Source organism: Echeneis naucrates, chromosome 15 (genome assembly GCF_900963305.1).
Source record: "Echeneis naucrates chromosome 15, fEcheNa1.1, whole genome shotgun sequence".
Classification (NCBI taxonomy): Eukaryota; Metazoa; Chordata; class Actinopteri; order Carangiformes; family Echeneidae; genus Echeneis; species Echeneis naucrates.
This window is the reverse complement of record NC_042525.1, coordinates 12,035,725-12,055,966: the sequence shown is the minus strand read 5'-3', so window position 1 is coordinate 12,055,966 and position 20,242 is coordinate 12,035,725. Positions and strand designations below refer to the sequence as shown.

At 39.1% G+C, this 20,242-nt stretch overlaps 2 protein-coding genes across 4 annotated transcripts; both read right to left on the bottom strand.

The window, feature by feature from the left end:
• Positions 1-158: 158 nt before the first annotated feature.
• p4ha1b (prolyl 4-hydroxylase, alpha polypeptide I b) lies at positions 159-12,984 on the bottom strand. Of its 3 annotated transcripts, none has more exons than XM_029521330.1 (15): positions 12,754-12,984; positions 8,925-9,007; positions 8,663-8,759; positions 8,362-8,513; positions 8,120-8,257; positions 7,724-7,963; positions 6,684-6,913; positions 6,413-6,589; positions 5,273-5,343; positions 3,686-3,785; positions 3,505-3,558; positions 3,351-3,416; positions 2,122-2,190; positions 1,547-1,643; positions 159-1,328 (listed from the first exon to the last, which is right to left on the bottom strand). In XM_029521330.1, the coding sequence occupies exons 2-15, from the start codon at positions 9,004-9,006 to the stop codon at positions 1,258-1,260; spliced, it is 1,644 nt and encodes a 547-aa protein (XP_029377190.1). In that variant the 5' UTR covers position 9,007; positions 12,754-12,984; the 3' UTR covers positions 159-1,257. The 3 variants fall into 3 exon arrangements, with proteins under 3 accessions (XP_029377190.1, XP_029377191.1, XP_029377188.1); XM_029521328.1 differs by lacking the exon at positions 5,273-5,343 and adding an exon at positions 6,093-6,163 and having other exon boundaries at positions 161-1,328; XM_029521331.1 differs by lacking the exons at positions 5,273-5,343; positions 12,754-12,984 and adding an exon at positions 6,093-6,163 and having other exon boundaries at positions 160-1,328; positions 8,925-9,009.
• Positions 12,985-13,958: 974 nt separating this feature from the next.
• Positions 13,959-17,167, bottom strand: LOC115055798 (serine/threonine/tyrosine-interacting-like protein 1). The gene is made up of 5 exons (XM_029521823.1): positions 17,094-17,167; positions 16,236-16,366; positions 15,950-16,118; positions 15,125-15,261; positions 13,959-14,611 (listed from the first exon to the last, which is right to left on the bottom strand). Exons 1-5 carry the CDS (start codon positions 17,165-17,167, stop codon positions 13,959-13,961), a joined length of 1,164 nt encoding a protein of 387 aa, XP_029377683.1.
• Between the last annotated feature and the right edge of the window lie 3,075 nt (positions 17,168-20,242).

Below are 20,242 nucleotides of genomic sequence, written 5' to 3'. Positions count from 1 at the left end.
AAGTGGCGTTATCATTAGTACTGGACAGTCACGTGACGCCCTCACACCCTCCCCTAACACCCCCCCCCCCCCAACACACACACACACACACACACACACAAACACAAACTGCAGCAGGACCTTTCCTTAACTTCAGATCAACAAACCAGTCTTTATTTTAGAAAAAAAAAAAAACAAAAACAAAACTATTTTAGATTTTCATAAAAGACAAAATCACACAATAAGCTTGGGACATAAATAAAATGCTTGTTCCTTGAAAAACCCATGTGATCTCACACTGAAAAGCACTGATGACCACAGATACTGTCACAAAACTGCCAGAACCAATGCACTGTAAGTGCACTCCTCCATTCAATGACACGATTTTGTATTAAGGCCCTTACACAAGATTTAGACAATCAGTGATTTGAACAATTGACAACTGAAATTTGTGAGATGTAATACCAAACTCTATGGAGTGTATTAGATGCAACTGTCTTCATCCAAGAGAAGGGACGCCAGTGCTTTTGAACACACTGTGTTCAACAGTATGTGATAATGTGCTCATTCAAGTGATTTTAAAAAGCACCATAGCTTTGAGGCAGCCCAGCACAAAGTACGCTAAAATACTACTCGAGTGTATTTTATTTTTTTTGTTTTTTGTTTTTTGTTTGTTTGTTTGTTTGTTTGACATAGCCGTTAAGTTTTAGCACACGTTAAGATAGAAAATCTGAAAACCTAGTGTAAAAGGTCCCTCTGAACAAGATAGTTTGAGAAATGGTAAAGTGACTTAATTTGTTTTGGTTTTTTTGAGGGGGTGTGTTTGAGAAAATGCCTTAAAATTTCAAAGTCCAAATTTTCATAAAATGAAAGGAATTAGACAGATATTTAAAAATGACTTGTCTTTTTAAGGTGGCAGGGAGGAAACTGATCCCTACATTGATTACTGAGGGATTACCTCATCACAGAGTTAATACAGAGTGCAAAGAAAGAACCTGGAAGAAAAAGACGGTACAAGTGTTTTTCAAAACCATTCAACAATCTCAAGAACAAATTATCAGTCACAGCATTGCTGATACTGTCCAGGCTATCCACATTAACCCAAACAATCTCTGGGCTCAGAGCACAACAGGTGAGAAAAACAGGAGTGTTTGCAGAGAGACAGCGAGCCATTTGGACTTTGTGTAGCCAAATGTATCATCTGTGCCCTGCAGCAGTGTTCTTTGGTCACAAGGAAGTGGAGAAAGGGGAAGGGAAATGATGAGATTTCTTTTTCCATCATTCATTTTCACTTAGGCCACAAGGTCGCCGCCACTCCTGGCCTCGTTCATGGATCCATTTGTTTGATACTAAATACAGAAAAAAAGATTATCATATTTTAAAATGGTTTTTGATTACTTTAGACAAATGATTTCCCTTCTTGTACCATAACTTAAGACAACTTGTGACTCTTAGTCATGACACAGTTAAATAGTTTTCAGTAACGCCACACACTGCGTTGTCCAAAGAGTTATTTACTCCATTGCTATAGATGGTTTGATGAGGAACTAGACAAAAATGAACTTACCCCACTTGTTGCCCACCAACACTGGACAAGCTGCATGTCGGGTGCTGTAGTCTCCCTCCCCACTAGCAAACAAATTGTACCAGAACACTGCAGTGCCCTGGAACGCACACAAACAAAAGGGATTATAGGTTTGCAGCAGTGCAAATCCTCCAGGAATAGCCAGGAATCTCAGAATCAGTTAAAGGCTAGTAATTTCATTCTAGGGGTTTTTGACAAATGAAATATTCTGAAAGAAAAACTCTACATATGTGTGTAATTCTGCCAATGTGTTAATTGTTTAAATGTATTGGATTTTAAAAACATTCTGTCTATGACAAGAATGAACAAAGAGGCAATTGTTTGCAATAAATGATCCTATTTCTCATGGAATTGTTACCCTGTTAGAGGATTGTGTGTGAGAAAGATAAAGAGTGAATGAGTTGAAAGTGGCAGCTAATTGGTATCATTCCTCACTGAGTCACAAAAACAATAGTCTAATCATTTTTGAGATTAATTAATACTTTTGTGGGTATGCTACACTTGAATTTGAAACAATTAGTTGAGTTGCTAAGATGGATGATAATCGCTCTTGTTACCTTTTGGGGCCAAACTGCTGCACCGACATCTGGAAATACTGTGGCTCCACCTGCTGCTACATCGCTCATCTACACCAGAGACAGAGAGGCAGAGTTCAAGATTCATTTGTCAAATCAAAAGATCCTGCAGGTCCTCATAAATGATAGTATTGGGAGAGTCAGTGGTGATGTGAGATCAGTATTTGCACATGCTGTACTTTAATATGTAAAATACAATAATTGATTTTAAGCACACTGCTTTCTGCGTAGTTATGATCCATTTGATATTTGACTAAAATTAATTCTGAGCATGCAATTTCCTCCTTATTGCATCAGTAGGCTAAGGCCTAATTTATCTAACTTTGGTAAAGGCGAAGTCTCAGTAGACTAGCACAGCCCATAATCCAAGATAACAGACTGCTCTAAATGTGTAACACTAGGGTGTCAGCCTGAACAGTACCAAGGACAAACTTTGTTCTAAGTATTGCTGTTGCAATTATCAAAATGGGACTTCTATATGAAGGTTTTCTGAGGCCTTTTTTAAATTTAATTTTATTATTCTTCTTATTTTTATTTCCACAACCTGAAAAAACAGTTGAAGATGAATGAAATTGAATGAAAATTTACCATCAACTGCTTTAGGTTCAAATTTACTGAGATTCCTTCTTTCTAATTTGGAATTAAGATCTGATTGATTTTCATAAACATAACTGTCTTTCAGGTCAATAAATATCTATATGCCTATATATGTTGTACATGTGCAATACTGTTTAAAATACATGTTGTAGTGCTAACTATATAATATTTTGACATTTCAATGATAGGACCTTATTTTAAGAGTCAGTTAGATTTTCCATAGAAAGAGTGAAGCCAAGGGTTATGCAGAATCTTTCAATGGATACAATCTTTCTTTCTAAAAGTTACTATGGTAATATCATACTCTGTTTGGTCTTCTTCCTACACCTCACTGATCTAATTAAATACATGATTATAGCAGGAACATTATTCATTTGGATCATAGTTACACAAACCATCCATCCATCTATCTATCTATCATCTATACTGCTTATCTGTCAGGGTCATGGAGGGATTGGAGCCAATCCCAGCTGACTTTGGGCAAGGATGGGATACAACTTTCTATTGCAGTGTATTTCTCATACAGCTGAAGCATTAACTTAATTTGGCCACGATGTGTGCTCAATTTAAAGATGAACACACAGTAGGGGTCTGATAAGGAAGGGTTTACTCACATAAAAGAGCCACGTTGCTATACGGTTCCCAGTGCCCAGCTCTTTGAAGGCATCTGGCTCATCCTTCTGTGGACAGAGGTCAACGCCACCTTTAATTTCTATGCCATGTTAAGAGTACAATCATTACAAATTAACTCGTGCAAAAAGGTCTTACTCTTCCAAAGTCAAAGTGAGGTTCGTATTGTCCTCCAACACCATAATTTGCAACCTACAGAGATCAGAAAGTCAAATAATTCTCACAAATTATATTATTTACGCATTTTTAATGTAAATTGGAAAAGCGCTGATTCAATCCATCGTATTTTGCCTTTCTAGGATCAATTACTCTGTTTTACCTGCAGCTCTTCTGCAGTGTCCATTTCAAGTCCTGTGAGATCTTCAATTCTTTGGTTGATCTTTTCAATCATGGGGTCTTCATAGCCAGTGAGCCAAGCGCTGGAATACAGGAGGGAGAGCAGACCAGATGGGAAAGAAGGCAAACTCGGTGTCAAGAGGTAACATATTTTTCCACTAGATGGCAGTCAAGGTTTCTTTTGGAATGGAAATAACAGTATCATGCAGAAAACTTGCCACTAAAAGCTCAAAGGGAAAGTTAAGTTGTGCAATAAGATAATGGAAAGGGGAAGCGGGGAAAAAGAAGTAAAATTGGATCTTGCCCAAGATGTAGAATCTCCAATCAGTTCAGGATACAGGGTTGTTGTGATTTCAGACCCATTGGCTGAGGATTATGGTAAAATAGTTTAACTCTCCTAACAGTGCCTTCTTAATGCTCATGCTCACTCTGACAACACCCAGTCTAAAAGAAGCTCTTAACTGATCATGGCAATGAAATCTTGGTGTTTGGTGAACTATTAAAACTTCCTCTAAAACTAACTCATCATATCCTATTCTAACATTTAAATTGGTTAAATTGTTTGCTTGTTTTTTTATTATTATTAGTGCTTATCCAGATAAAAATGTCATTCTAGCTCCAAAACACATCATCCAGGACTCTCTCAAATTTAGGGTAATTTTTGAGACAACTCCCCCCTCCTAATGGAAGTGTTTTTGAGACTTTTTGCAGTTGTCTGAAGGAATGTGTGTATGTGTATTACAGAAATGGTAGGATGAGCCCTTTTTTCCCCATTGAGAGTATTTGTTGATAATAAATTGTATTTTGATGGGACACTGAACCAAACGTGAGCCAACACATATTTTTCTCATGTGTCTTACAGCTAGTTCAAGCGCATGTCAAACTCTTTTGAGTTCATCCATCTGTCCAACTGTTCCAACACTAGACATCCACTGAACCTGGAAATACATGCCAGCTTGCACGTACACATAAAAAACATCAAAGGAACACCACACCCATACACACATACACCCAGATTAATTACCAAGAGCCTTAAAACCAAAAAGACTGCAAAGAAAAGACTGCTATTTTTAGGGTGGGTTGCTGGATATATGAGTTATGAATCTAAATTAAATTTATATCAATCATCAGTATATGCATGCAGATTCTGGTCTTTTCTTTTTTCTTGCTGATAGGAATGTGGAAGTTGAAGAATCACAGGAGACTCTCACAAGATTCATTCCTGTAAAATGCAATAGGGAGTTTTCTAGTGTCCTGGAAAGGATTTCAGGGGGGAAAGAAAACAGGCTGTGAAAACTCTGCAGTTCCATGAAATGCCTGGATTGCTTGATAAATTGGAAGCACAAAGAAAATTTACCCTACACCAAAAAACAGGGACCAGAGGCCAGTTTCATTTAGTTTAAGCTCAGTTTCGTGTTCTGATAGAACTGTGATAAATTAAAAAAATTAAAAAATGTATTCCAAATTGTTTGCTATATACAGGGCTGAACAAGGAGTGGTGATAAAGATGCAGTTGGATGAGAAGGAGGGGAAGGTGTTGTGACACCCCTGGTGACCTGTGACCCCTTACCTCTTGGAGACTCTGTAATGGGCCGTAGTAAGTTTCCCAGTTTGTGGGTCATGCACCGTGGCTCGCCTTAACTACAGGAGTTCCAACACCACAAGGACACGGAGGGCGAAGAAATGAAAACAAAGGAAAAGGAAAAAAGGACAATGGAATGTGATTCACAGGAAGATAAGTGGAAATAAGAGGAGAGAGAGAGAGAGAGAGAGAGAAAAGAGGCAGATCTGGTCACTATTTGACAAGGTTATTTTTCAGCAGGGCCAAAAGAGGATGTTGCACGAGGCAAGGAGACCCAATCTCTGTTTCACCAGTAGGGAATTACTGACTGCCTGTGATACACCTCCTGGCTTACAAAAAGCAACTATGTTAATATCAACTAGCAGAAGAAGTAACACTTCTTTATCTTTAAGTGATACCTTTTTAATAGACTCCTGAGCAGAAGCATATCCAAACCATTTTCCATAGAACCAAATATCTGCATTTCTTTCTTTCTATGTCATTTTTGAAAGAAAATGTAGATACTATATATAAATATTTTAAAACACCCTTAATATATGAAATAAATATATAAATGCATACAATATATAAGAAATTATAAAACAAAGTTTAACATGTTTATATGCTGTATAAGGTTGTGGTCGTGCTCAGTTGGATTATATGCGTCAGCTCAAGAGCCCTTAAGCTTTGGAAGGATGGAGAAATACGGAGGGGAATGCAGAACAGAAACTGAATCAGTTTTCAAGAGGAAAATGGGGAGAAAACCTCACTTCCTCCCTCAAGTCTCCCCTACAACCTCCACTTATGGGGACTCCTGGCTCTGCCTTACCTTTTGCTGATCCGGTATGAAGCTGTCTCCAGCACTCCTGTGATGGGGTTGGAGATGGTGGCCCTGCGTAGCTGTGAAGCCAGGGACACGATTTACCCACACACAGCCACACACATTCAAAGATGTGTGTGGCTGTGTGCTTGTCAAAATAGTAGCATCACATCAACCAGCCTCACAGCTTTGACCTCTCACCTCTTAATATATTACACCTTGTCACAGAAAGCCTAAGAAAACATTCACTAGATCACAAAAAAAAAAAAAAAAACGTAGTGACCAATATGACTAAAACTGGTTCATAAGGCAGTAGCGACACAACTTACTCTTGGCTTTGCCAGCTGCTTGACCCTCTCAGTTTCTTTGTCTGAGATGATGTCAAGGTAGCGGACAATGTATGGGCGGTCCCACTCATCTTGCTGTTTGACAGGTGCCAACACATACATGGGATGATGATTGTTGTCATAGTAACGACAGAAGAGTCTGCTCTGCCTTCGAGGGGTCTAACAAAAGGAAAGGAGGGAACAAAGGAGTTGAAACAGAGGTTTATTTTGTAAACTATAACTTGTGTTTTATGTATCTTTTAGTCTTTCTCACCATTCTTATGCCTTCCCCACGACAGAGCATCTGGTACTTTGTTCTTTCTGGGATCTGATGCTTGGGGTTCTTCTCTTTGGGCTTCTTCTCTTTGGGCTTCTTCTTTTCACTCGTCTCTCTTTTTCCTCGCTCTTTCTGTTTTTCGGTTTCAACCTCCAAAGCCTTTCTCTGCTTCTCCAACTGGAACTCAAAGTATTTTGAGTTACCCTTAGCACGCTGGTGCTCTGGGTCTGTAATATAAAAATTATTGAGCAATGTAAAATGACATTTGGAATCACAAATGGTGACAACTACAGCATATATAGTTACATATCAGAAAATTAAACTGCCTGCAATGAAAATGACTGAACTTCCAACATGACCTCATGATATGCTGATGCAAATGATATACAAGAACTAAAAACAGGAAAAACCAACTAATAGGTTCTTTTGGGAAAAGAAAAAAAAAAAAAAAAAAAATCAACAAGGTCACTACCAAAATGCCTCAAAATGTTGTTTCATTATTCTGAAATAAGCTATTTAAATATTTTACAGCATTTGTTAGATGAATTAACCAGGAACAAATGCAGCCATGGCTTTATACAAAATATAACAGAGTTCTATAGAAAATAGTATTCAACTCCATTACATCACCTCAACTATTTCCTCTTTATTGCTGATATATATATATATATAAAAAAATTTATTTTGCTCTATTAAACCCTCATCCCCATCTGCTAACATTCAAGGAATCTCATTTCAGGATTCATCTCACCTGGGAACCAAATCCAGCAAATGACAATGACAGGAAAATATACAGTATCAACTTCATTACAATCTGTCTACAACTGTTTAGATCAAATCAAATTATCTTCATCTACTCTAAACTGTCTGATGTTTGTGCAACTTAATTTCAGAGGGATAATTTGGAATTCAAAATGAAAATGTCACCTCAATTTATATAAAATGCTTTGTACGTTTTATAAAATAAAAAAAAACAAAACAAACAAACAAAAAAAAAAAAAAAACTCAACTCAATATAATAGTTTGGAGAGACTCACCCAGTTCAAGTAGCCTCTTGGTGAACCCCAGGGCACGCTCTATCTCCCCCTGCTGGTAGATGGCATAGCTTAGGTAGTCCAGAACTGTCACCTTATCGAAAGTGGACTGCTCTCCCTCATCAAGTTGTTTCAGGGCCTGGGCCATCCACAGCTCTGTGTGATAGTAATCGGCTTCAGAGTAGGCAATTTTCCCCAGCTCGTAGCAGTCCTCCACTGTCATATGGCTCTTGTGTTTCACTCCTAGTACAGGACAGAAGAATCACTCACACTTACAATCCCATTCACACAGTTGCCAAGAAAACCCTTGCTCCCTTACCTGGCGCACTATCTACTGCAACTGTCATGCCATAAGGATCTGTAGCAACTATGAGGTATGCACTGATTCATGGGCCTTACCAGGTAGGTTTCCTACAGAGATAGTGTTGGCATCCAGTCTGTAGGTGTCTTGTAACCGGAGTAGCGCTTTAGCAGCCCCAGTCTGGTCCTCATCTGTCGGGAAGTACTGTCTCTGGATGGTCAGGTTAGAAATAAATCCTGAGCAAGAAGGAAGAAAAAGATAGAAAATGTATAGAGACAGTTACAGCATAATGATTTATTGATTAACTTAATGATTTTATCTGGTTTCCCTTGATCTGTACCATCAGTGGTGTCACTGAGAACGAGGCTCTCCAGGTCCCCCCACTCTGTATTCAGTCTCTTCATCAGTTTGAAGGCATTCACAGGGTGTCCCAGGAAGCCCTCTGGGTCTTGAGTAGCTGTGGCTGTCAGCAAGTCTAATTTATCAGCCCACCTATCCCAAAGAAGGTATAGATTTAGATGCAATGTTCATAATTGAACATACAGGCAAAAATAAAAAATAATAATCATGATTACCATTAAGCTGGCCAGCAGCTAGGTCTATGATTGTGTCTATATGTGTAACTGTGAGTACAAACTCACCGTTTGACCCGCTCAAGCTTGTTCTCCTCAGCTCTGATGTAATCCTTTAAAGAGGTTACAAGGTCTTTTTCTGTGTATAACAAATCGGTCATCTGGCCTGAGGAACACAAATCAGAATAACTATGCAATCAATTCTGCATTGATAACTCACACAAAGCCTCACTGATACATCACTATTAGTTTCAATATGTCTAGGAAAACATAAACTTCGATGTCAGCTGATGGATCAGTTTTTAGAAGATATGTTGCTTGGTGACTTTACCGATGGAGGTGAAGAAGTCATTGTGGGCTGAGAGCGTTTGCAGACAGCTCATAAAGAATAAGCACCAACACAGTAGATCCATCCTGACAGAAGAAAAAGAAAAATTGCATGTTAACGTCGCAGGTTAATGAAATTTCAGTCATGCATGTTTCAAAATTATGTCATCAAGACTAAAATCACAGAACTGCCTTGACTGTCATGTCAGACACATACCATGGCCAGAATTTACAACTTTAAGCTGTTTCACTGTAAAATGATTTTAGAAGCTCCTTTTTCAAGTTTTATTCCTCTAAACCTTGACTGAAATCTCCCAGGTCCTATGTATTGTCTTCCTTCACAGACTACAGTGCTTCTCCTGCTGGATTACTAACCTGGTTCTTAGCTCCAGTTAAGGTTGGGTTTATCTAAAAACTGAATTTGGTCAGTTTGCATTGTTTTTCATCCTTTTGTGGAAAATTCCCTGTGGAAGCTGCTGTCAGTTAAGTCTGTGACTTCTCCAGGATAACTGGGTCTTTATTTCTGGAAAGAGTTTATGTTCAGTCAGCAGAAGTCTTGCCAGCCATTTTCTGGATGGACACATTTTGATAAGATTAGTTTTTAATGATAAAGGAGAATTGATCATTCAAAAAACATACGTAGCATAAGAAACTAAAACACACATTTCAACAAAAGGTGAAGCCAAACAAATAATCAAAGCGTTGAACTAAAAATGTGGGGAATTTGCTTAATCCCCAGTGTAGCCTCCTATCCACCACACAAAACCAAATATAAGTCTGTGGTGGCTGCAAATGTGTCCGGTTTGGTTTTGGTATTGGCACAGCCATGAACTACCACTGGCCTTCTTGACTGTGAGGAGTGGCACTATGATCTTTCCATCCATATACAGACTGACCAACAGGAACACACGGTTAAACTTCATGCATGGAGAATCCAGCTCGATATCTTAAATAAATCACTCCTTCCTTTCCATCTGACTTAAATTTTGTTCTTGTTTTTGGGATACTGCAGCATTCTAACAAACAAGCATATGGGACTGAAAAAGTAAAACCTTACTGAGTTTCTCTGCAGCATACTGTCACAAAAAAGTTTAATGGAACACAACCCAAAGGAGATTTAAAGGAATTTGTTGGAATTAAATTATTTCAACAAAATTAAACAACACGTACAAAGTTGCTCACACTGGCCTTGAAATTTACTCTCTTTCTCAGGGGAATGTTACACAAGTAGGGATACAGGGTTTGTCACCAGTTCAGCAGAGAAAGTATTATCTCTGGTGTTATCATAGATTTAAGTGTTTATATACAACAGATGTTGGATAAAGTGAGCACAACATCTCTTTAGTTTTGCCTTTCTCCCTAGCTAGACTTTGCTTTACCAGAGACAGAATCATGCTGTTTGTGCACTTAAGCAAAATTATTTCTAAGTTAGACATAACAAAGACCAAAGCAGACAAATTATCTCATAAAAAGGCACAATGAGTCTACCAAGGATGGCAAATATAGAGTTATTGGTTGACTGGAGCTCATTTAACTGTAAAATGTTCTGGAAATCCATATTGTTAACCAAACCAAATTGTTCCTTCTTAACAGTACATCTTTTCTCTATTGTTTGTGAATCTTTTTGGACCTCTTACAAAGTAAGAGAAGTCTAAGAACACAGATTGAAAACATTTCTGCCCTGTATAATGAAAAGTATGGAAAAGTGCAGGTAAAATGATGGTAATACAAACATTACAAAACACGCATGAACTGTGTAACTGTGCTGAGGCATGTGTCAGCCAAAAACAGGCTCAGGCAGGTTTTGTCTTTGCCACAAAAACAAGCATTCAGCAAATTTATGAGAATGACTTAAAATACTTCCAAAATTAGGTCAGCAAAGAGCAAAGTAAATCTGTCAGAACTCAAGCAAATTACATTCAAATCCAAATATGTTAAAATTGAAACAATAAAGGAAAATGTAGTTATCCTTCACCAACAATATTGTATTACCAGAATCTGTAGTGCCACGCAGTACAGCTTACCATAATGTGCTGTTGCCACTTAGATTTCCACCAGAATAAAAAGTGGAGTATAATTATTGTAATGACAGGGAGACAGCTACTGTGTTTCTGTTGCTATAATACTGTAGAAGTGTAATGTCAAGATTAAAGCTTTAAGTGATGACTGCTATAATATAGATCCATGTGTCAAGCCACACATAAGTGAATGGTAGTGAAAGTTGCCATGTGCAAACGTATGTGGCATTTCAAAACCACAAAACATTACTGCTTGTACATAGACCTTTTGAAAACACCTGCCACCCCCCCCCACTTCAGCTATAAAGACACAATACAGTAGACACATTCAGATGAAATTTGCCTGAAAGTTTTTTTCTGACCTTTCAAACTATGTGCAAACTGGTTTTAAATATCCTGTTTGAACATGTTCATTAGTAGATGCTTTTTCACATTACACCTTCACACTAATGGAGTGAAATGAAAATCTATCACTGTGCTCCTACTGCTCAAATAAGTAAGATTTTAAATGTAAGAGGAAGTGGAAATACTGTTATTATTTAATGGTATTTCTACCTCATCTGCAACTGATTTCAACTTCTTTGAAAATTTATATAAAAGGAAAACAAGCTCTAGATGCAAAACAATGAATGTCTGCGTGAACTTTGCGCTTTAATTTGGAAAAGAAAAAAAAAACAAAAAAAAAAACACAAAGTCAGACATGTCCTAGAAGTCATGGAAAATAAATAATGTCAAAAGCATCTACAGGCTGCAGGAAACCTGGTGAAAAAAATGGTAAAGGAAAAATGAATAAAATAACACTCCTACTGTAATGAAAAAATGAATGACTTTACTGCAGTATGTGTGTGTATCTGTAGTATGTAGTATAGTTCTCAATTAATTCCAACAGTTACTGACAGTTTTGAACACACGGGAGACTTTTCCTCACACTAAAGAAAAACTGCCTTCATCACAACTATCTTCTCCAAGGGTTTTTTGTTTTTGGTGTGTGTGTGTGTGTGCCTGTGCTGGAACTGAAGCTGCGGAGTCTAACAGCACAGGATGTGGATGGAAGAGGACTGCCACGTCTTCGCCCCTCCCCGCCGGCGAATTCATGTGAGGAGTGCGGAGCGCCCAATGGAGTCTGCCTGTGCTGTTATACCCATTAAACCCCATTCACAGAGGAGCTGGAGCTCCGAGGGGCTACTGGTTCTGTTTGTTGATCCCCCAATGGAAGCAAAAACAAAGCTCAAGTTTGGAGGGAGCCTTGAAGTAATCAGCTTACATATACATAAATAAAGTGTAGAGGGATGATTAGCTTTTAACACCCCCCCCCCCCCCCTCCTCCCATCCGATGCAGGGACATATAATGATTTAATGGCTGTTACTGTACAGAATAAAGACATATTCAGCATGCAGGCATGCATGCATGCAGCAGAGCAGACTGCCTGCAGCAGCATCCCACGCTGCTTTCCATCGGAATGTCAACATTAACGCTGGTTTCACATCGGAAAAATAAACAAAAAACAAAACTTATTTCCCCTTTCCGGCTGCATTCGCCTTGCTATAACTTGTTTTTGCTAAGTCTGTCTCTCCTTTTATCAGCCCAGGCTCGTTTTGGCCAGAATTGTCCCAATTTTTCCAAAGTTTCATCCAAGTTTAGCTAGTTTTTCAGCTAGCTGGCTAACCAACGGATGGAGACCGAGGGGCAGTTGGTGAAGGGAAAAAAAAGCTTTCAGGGTTGATACGATAGCTACATGAAATGACAGAAAGATTGTAGAGATTGTAAAATGTGAGCTTAGTTCATGTTATACGGTTCGGGGGGTCAATATTTACCTAAAGGAAAGAGAGGAGCCAGTGAACCGGCGGAGATGTGTCCCAGCGGCCGACGCGTCGTCCGGGGTCTGATGTGCAGAGGAGCCGGTGAAGTCACGGATGAACACCGGGTCACTCGGACGGTTCGTCCTGTTCGGGATGTTACGGTGCACTGATGGCCATCTGCTGGTTACAGCTGGATTTCTACAAGTCTGAATGTGAATGCTACGTGCAGATTCTCACATGCAGACAGGCTCCTACTACTGGATTTTTTTATTTTGGGAGGCGGGGGGTGGGAGGTGTCTGTCGTTGGATTGACCCGCAGTAAAACCTTTTACAGCTTTAACTGTAAACACGTCTTACAGTCTTAATACTTATAATAATGACAGTAAAGGATTATATTAACTATATCCAGCAAAAGTAGGAATCACCGTTTTGCCACGTGTTGCAAAGGCAATGCTTTTTTTTTCGTAACTAACATTTCTGGGTTTCGTAGTCTCAGTTGACAAAGCGTGTAGTTCATATCACATCCCAACTATTCTTATTCAAGATGAAGGGTGCCAGCCTGATCATCCACAGTCCTTCCTCCTCTCACTTACACCACATTCCAGAAAATTCCCAGCTCCCATTTGGAAAGTGTGTCCAGCCGGGTGGAGCTAACAACTAACTGTGTGTGTGTGTGTGTGTGTGTGTGTGTGTGTGTGTGTGTGTGTGTGTGGTGGTGGGGCTGTCAAACTAACTTATATTTCCAGGTGTTTTAATTGCATACATCTGAATATCCCATATAAACATTTGTGGCTGAGAGAGTGTAGAATACCATCAACACCAGAAAAGACTCCATCCTAATATAAAGTGTAATAAATACACTTTATTATTGTACATGCTCTATCAACTATCTCCAAGCAAAATGTCTTAACCGTGATTGTATTATCATACAGAGGTCACAAAATTAAACATCTGTATGATTACCTTGGGGTTTGGTGGCGGAGTTAAGCTTTTCAAACTTGTGGTAAAGTTCTCCTATCCAGTCTATGAGAGTCTTTCCTGTCGTACAGAATACGTCTCTTTTTGCCCAGTCTCATCTTATTTTACACGTTTTCTTATTGTAAACTGTGGGGGGAAAATTACTCAGTGGGAATTGTACCAAAAAATAAATAAATAAATAAAAATAAAAATCCAGCATATCCTCTTTTATGTTCTCCTTTCCATTCCCATTCTTACTCCAGTCATCGCCGGATGTCGTCTAAGCAGGTAAGTCTTCTCCCAAACAGTTGCTCTTCATAGGTCAGCAGCTGACGCAAGAAGTTCACATTGGGTGCTGTGCATGCCCTCCTCTCCTTCAGCCAGCGCAGTGAATGAAGCAGTGACCAGCGCTGGTGCTCCATGAGGAAGGCCAGTGTTAGTGCTGAGCTCCGACTCCTGCCCATACTGCAGTGGACCAGAACCCGGCCAGCTGGCTCGGCCTTCAGTGCTGTATTGATAAACCTGGATGCCAGTGGCAGTGCCTCCACCAAATCCTGCTGGGCGTCATCACTCAGACGCAGCCGCAAGTAGCACAGTGTGTTGGGGAATGCGTCAGGGTAGTTGGCAGTGGCGTTGACCACATGTGTGATGTGTAGGTTTTTGATGATACGGTAGTTAGAGGCCTGGGAGGCAGAGCCCTGGTACAGAGCTCCTTCCAGGATCTCTGAGGGGTAGATGGTGAGGGTGTGCCGTTCAGGTTCAAGCAGAACCATGAGTGGTGTGCACAGGAAAGGGTAAATGACTTTAAAGGCTGAGAATCCACCCAACAGGATGACTGGGTCCATTCCCAGACCACTGAGCTGGAAGAAGCAGTGGTGGAGGTCTGGGGAGTCTGTTCTGGCCTTCACACTGCCTACTGAAAACAGAAAATCAGTACAGTAAGATACCCAGGTAGATTTCAACAGGACTTGTCTGCAGAAATCTTAGCAGCCTCACGAGTTTGTATATTTCGCAAAATGCCAATATCAATATGCTACCATGCTCACTACAATAATGTTAAGTTCATGCTAAACAGAAGCAATGATTCATGCCAAGTCATGTTCATGTTAGATTAAACACATAGTAGTAAACTGTGGCTAATGGGAGTGTCATTAGTTTAGCAGGTTGTAAGTCATAAACCAAAAATAATGATGGTATAATGACATTGCTGAAGATTTGTCCAAAGCAGGACAGAAATGTTTGTCCCAAATTCTACAACCATCTACCCAGCTGATTAGTGTATGGTCAAAGTGCTAGCAGAGTGATACTGTCACCTACATGAACATGCTACTAGTATAACTGAAACATGGTGGTGTTGGATTAATGCTAACTCGTGTTGTTGCATTTGTGCACGTCTGCTTGTGTGATTGCATGATGATAGCTTCCTGACCTGGACTGGATCCTTCCTCTGCATATAGCAGTATTATTGAATACTTCTGCAGCTCTATGCAGCTGATGAGACAGCCCAGCTCAGGGTGGATCACCGTCACAGCAGCTCGAGCTGTCACTACGTGGCTGTCCTTGTACCTTATAATGCACACATTAATTCATCATGTAATTAAAAATACACCGCAACACCAAAGGCAACTTTACAGAATAATCTTCTAAAGAAGCTTTCTTACAGTATGAGACTGGTGATAGTCAACAAATATATTTTTTTACATGTAAGCTAACTCAATAAAAAGATTTGGGATGGTTTTCAGTAGCTGATTAATATGTATTTGGTGCTCTAGCAAGCATCTCTGGCAGCAGGAGAGGACAAATTATAGCATCCATGTTTGTTATGATGTTTGTTATCCAATGCAATGGTGTTGCCCATTGTTGTATTTCAAATCCTTTTTGGAGCTTAATTGAGACAATTGGCTCAAAGGAATATATTGTACACCAGGCTCAGACTTATCCTTTAGAATGTGAACTTATCCCAAACAGTTTGACTGGGAAAAATATGCTCCTTCCAGTATTTGTCCAAATTGAGCAATTATTACACAAGGTAACAAAATCCTGAGCTAAATCCTGTCCTTGTGAAATTCATGTTTCATTTTTTGTTGAAATAGATGTATTGACTTGAAACTTGTAACCTTTGACGCCAGACTATGCCTGGATGGATTACATTTCACTCTATAGCTGTGGTCCTCACCCTCTACTCATACAGTTTCTCCATATATGACAGAGCTTCTGCATCTGAAGAGCCCTGGTGCATCCATACAGTACTCACCTCTCTGCGTTGCGACAGTCCAGGATGAGCATGTAGTATGGATCATGTAATGCGGGCTGTCCTTCCTCGGCATTCAGCAGGTTGTACGCTTGCTGTGGGGTGATATAGCCTCGCTCTACACAAACTGCTTCTGGAAGAGCAGGAATTAGGACCTCCTCCGGCTCACACACTGCTTGCACCCATAAATACAAAGAATACAGAGTGTCTGTATGTGTGTAAGTCTGTGTGCATACATTTTTGTGTGTGTAAAAACAGAGAGAGTATGAAGTACAAATGCACCCATTACCTTTACTCTGGATAGGTATGATGGAGGAATGGTCACTGTCCGTACTGTTAACTTCTCTGTCAGAAATACTTCTCACTGTCTGGAAGGTGTTGACAGGCTCTCTGGAGGCTACTCTACAACTGTTATTAACTCTGACAAATAAACAGTGGCACAGTTGCACAAAATAATTGGAACATCTAAAAAGATTGTACATATAGTTATAGGATACAAAACATGGCGAGTTATGTTGATTTAACATATTTTTCAGTAATAAAAAAAAAAGAAATTCCTTACCTGGACAGTACTACGCCCATCTTGTTTAAGTCATTTGGCAGATGCATTAGCTGTTCCCACAGTCCTTCACTGGAAGAACATCCTACACCAAGATAATCTCAAAGACATTGACAAATATTCCCTCAGAATGTCAGCAAGAAGTAAGGAGATAAAAAAAGATTTGCACTATGCACTACTTATTGTTGCTGTGATTCTTACTCAGCCTTGTTAAACCTCAACCTTAATTTAGCTGGTGGTCTTGGAAACACAGTAATGTTTAAGTGCTCTAGAGAGCCACGTAGCTGGCTGTGACAGGTGACCGAGGAAAGACCTCGATGGGAGTCCTACTTCACAGATATTAACTACCAATAGTGACAACAGGCATTAGTTGGATCACACTGTTGAAACTTATACTTAAAGCCAGAGATTCGGGTAACAGGCAGAATGAAGAAATAAAGGGCAATATATAAATGTCAACATAACACATATAAACAAAAGCATGCTTTTGTTTGCCTCATGAAAACACTGAATTGACAAATTATTCCCTATTTGCTAACATAGATAGCAGGAAAGGTTTAATTGGTAAATATGGATTTTGAATCTTACTTTCCGTGTTGCTGGATCATCTGTCCCTTGCTGTCTTGTTCCTTCGCCTTCCCTCCCTCTCTGTCACACTCCATCCTCTGACCCCCTGGCCTCCTCCCCTAACCAGCTCTCAGGATATTCAACCTGTCCATGACACAAGCTACCATTCCATCTTTTCTGAAGTCAGCCACTCTTATTTCTGTCTCAAAGAGTTACCGTCAGTAGCCACAATGACTACACACCAATTTTTCTGACATCTGTAGTCATGAAATGTTACATCGTCCCACCTTTGACCCATTTCAATTGTGTATAAAGCCTCTGTGTAAAGTATAGTTTCTGTATATACCCGTTTTTGTTGGCTTTTATTCTTATCTATTACTGTGTGTATGTTATTATTACAGTCCGACACTGTTTCTCTATTATTGTTTTTCATTCATCTGGCAGAATTGGAATCTTCACAGTGCTCTTCAGACACACACACACAATTTTTCAGTTATAGTCTGTGAGTCAACAGTCTTTCATCTGTATTGTCACATCTCAAAAAAACCCATTTTGGAAACCTGATATTAATAAAAACATCATTGTCAGATTCCATTTTCTTAAAAATTGTTATTCGTAAATGTGTAAAGCTTGATAGAGGGAGAGGAGGGAAGGGATAGAGAAAGAGAGAGAGGGAAAGGCTCAAAGCTGCCAACAGACAATGACTACCCCCTGTGGTGCTCCTGAGTTAGTTTACTTTAACACCCTTGTATGTTGTGAAGGGCTGCAGAAGGACACGTACATTCATTGTTTCTAAATGTATGTTTCTCACAAATATAAGTGGACACGTACATTTGCAGAAATTGCTGCTTTACTTTTATCGGTTGCCATTTCTTTCCAAAGCTAACTCTGAGAAACTGACTATGAATTCCAAGGGACCTGTAATATAATGTGCAAATGGCAATAAAAAAATCTCTTCTATGTTCCCACAAAGTGTATCAGTGTCCCCACTGATTTGCAATGTGGAAACATGTAATATGTACACACACGGTGGTGATTCTTCAGCCCAAATAAAATATTAGCCTACTGATTGAGATTTTCTGATTTGGATGAGCTATAGAGCCGAGACTGAAGGCCCCCAAAGCTCATGGGGTTGCTGCTGTATTCTTTGGGCTCAGACAGGAGGCCCACTTTGCTACTGTGTTTGTCTGAGCTCCAGAGAGTGCACAGACCTCTGACCCCTCTTTGTGACCAGTCTGAATACTTAAACAGACTCACACTCATCCAGCCATGTGTCTTATGCCATGATGACCAACAGAGGAGGGGGGCCTATTGGGAATGTCACAACCAGGTGTCAAAGCTTTAAAGAAACACAGCCAGTGTTTACTCTCCTCTCATTTGTACTCCAATCCAAGCATTCATGTGAAAGTATACCAACAAAGACGACAATCTGAAATCAATTTTCAATACTTAATATAGTAGACTCAAGTAATATACAACGTTCATGAAGTTGAAGCATGCCATTGTCGCTTAGTAAAACACATCATGTGTAATAAAATGTGTCAGCAAACAGATCTAAATGAATTCCACAGACCCCGGCTCTTTTTCTGTGTATTGCTGAAGAAAATCACTTTCACTAACTGTCCACTGAGATTTTTTTTAATTGTGGGAAAACAAACAGAGCAAGACCAAAGTCCATCTGGACACAATGAGAAAACAAATGAGGTGACTGCCTACAGCACAGAGAGCAGATGGACAGAGGAGCGTTCAGCAGAATTTTACAGACATAGACATTTGTTAAGCAGGTGGAATATTAACATTATTGTAATTGTATGATAATATTATTAGTCGCAGAAGGAATGAATGCAGTTTGAAGATGAAAAAAGATTTCATGAGGAATTCTAGATGGTGAGTAAAATTTCTCTTTCTCTGATAGTAGTTTCATATTTTGTTGGAATTTAGCACATTGGCCTTGTTTTTTTTTTCAGTAAATGGCTTTTTTAAAGAAGTTTCCAGTTTTACCTCTAACTTTTGTGTAATCTCTCAAAATCTATTTTCAATATGCCAATATAACCAAACCAGATAATGAATCTGAACTTTTTTCCTCACCAATAAAGTACTGTTTATAATCTGTTTCCTGTTAATATTTTTTGTATATTTGTATATTTGTATATTTCATTCCTTTCATGCCTCATATAATTTCATTCCTTTCATGCCTCATATAATACTCAGCTTTTATTATGAAGAGTTAATAAACAGTTTAATTTAAAGCTCCATTAAAGGGAAACGATCATAATTTTTTAATCACTGGTACATAAATAATTTTTTTCATGCTGTAGTTAATTTCCCTGTTAACTCCTAACTTTTATGTCATTGTAACTCAATTACTAATTCAGATACTCTTTGAGAGAATTCACTAATAACTATAACTAATTACTTTAAAGTAGCATGACATAACATGACATGTTGACTTCTCATTTCCTCTCACTGACTCTGTACAACAGTCCATGTGTCCTGGAAACAATGAAATAGCATTTTTTTTTTAAGGTACCAGCTTCTACAATTACAAATTAATTATTTCTCTGGAAGCCACACATTATTGAAAGCCACACAAAGCAAGTATATACATGCACAGATATAGGCATTCATAGCTTTTACATTTATTGCAGGTATGTGAATCAGCAAAAGGCAATGAAACCTTTTATTGTTGGTGCACAATGCAGAAAATTCTGTTGCCTAAAAATATGGTTTTTCATCATTCTGTGAAAACAAAAACAAAAACAAAGATTATTTATTCATTTACCAAAATCTAGTCTTATTACCGTATAATGATTTCTTAAGGGAGGGACGGTATACCTCAGCAGTGGAGAGTCTTTCATACAATCATGCACTCAAACCCCTGGTTGCCATCCTCTGCCTGGTGGGCATGGTGATATACGGCCTGGCTGATAGACTCCAAAACTTTGTGGCCAGCATCTTCATCCCTCAGTACCATTACCCGTATGCTGTGATGCTTTGCTTCGCCCAGGTTGGTGCCTGCTCCCTTACTTGTGTCCAAGAGTGACTTAATGTTTCTCAAGCACTCAAAATACAATGTCTTACTTTAAAACAACACTGAACACTGTGGCTTACCTGCTACTTTGTTTACACGGAGCACGATGTGTCCTGGCTGCAGGGCATTTGCTTAAATG

Excerpts from the sequence above, each read along its gene's own strand:
- LOC115055798 (XM_029521823.1), bottom strand. The coding sequence starts at position 17,167 with ATGGAGTGTGACAGAGAGGGAGGGAAGGCGAAGGAACAAGACAGCAAG. Across the intron at positions 16,367-17,093 it reads ATGATCCAGCAACACGGAAA|AGTTAATAACAGTTGTAGAG; the intron begins GTAAGATTCAAA and ends TTTATTTGTCAG. Across the intron at positions 14,612-15,124 it reads AGAGGAAGGATCCAGTCCAG|TAGGCAGTGTGAAGGCCAGA; the intron begins GTCAGGAAGCTA and ends TTCTGTTTTCAG.
- p4ha1b (XM_029521330.1), bottom strand. The coding sequence starts at position 9,006 with ATGGATCTACTGTGTTGGTGCTTATTCTTTATGAGCTGTCTGCAAACG. Across the intron at positions 1,644-2,121 it reads CAGCAGTTTGGCCCCAAAAG|GGCACTGCAGTGTTCTGGTA; the intron begins GTAACAAGAGCG and ends TGTGCGTTCCAG. Across the intron at positions 1,329-1,546 it reads GTTGGTGGGCAACAAGTGGG|TATCAAACAAATGGATCCAT; the intron begins GTAAGTTCATTT and ends TTCTGTATTTAG.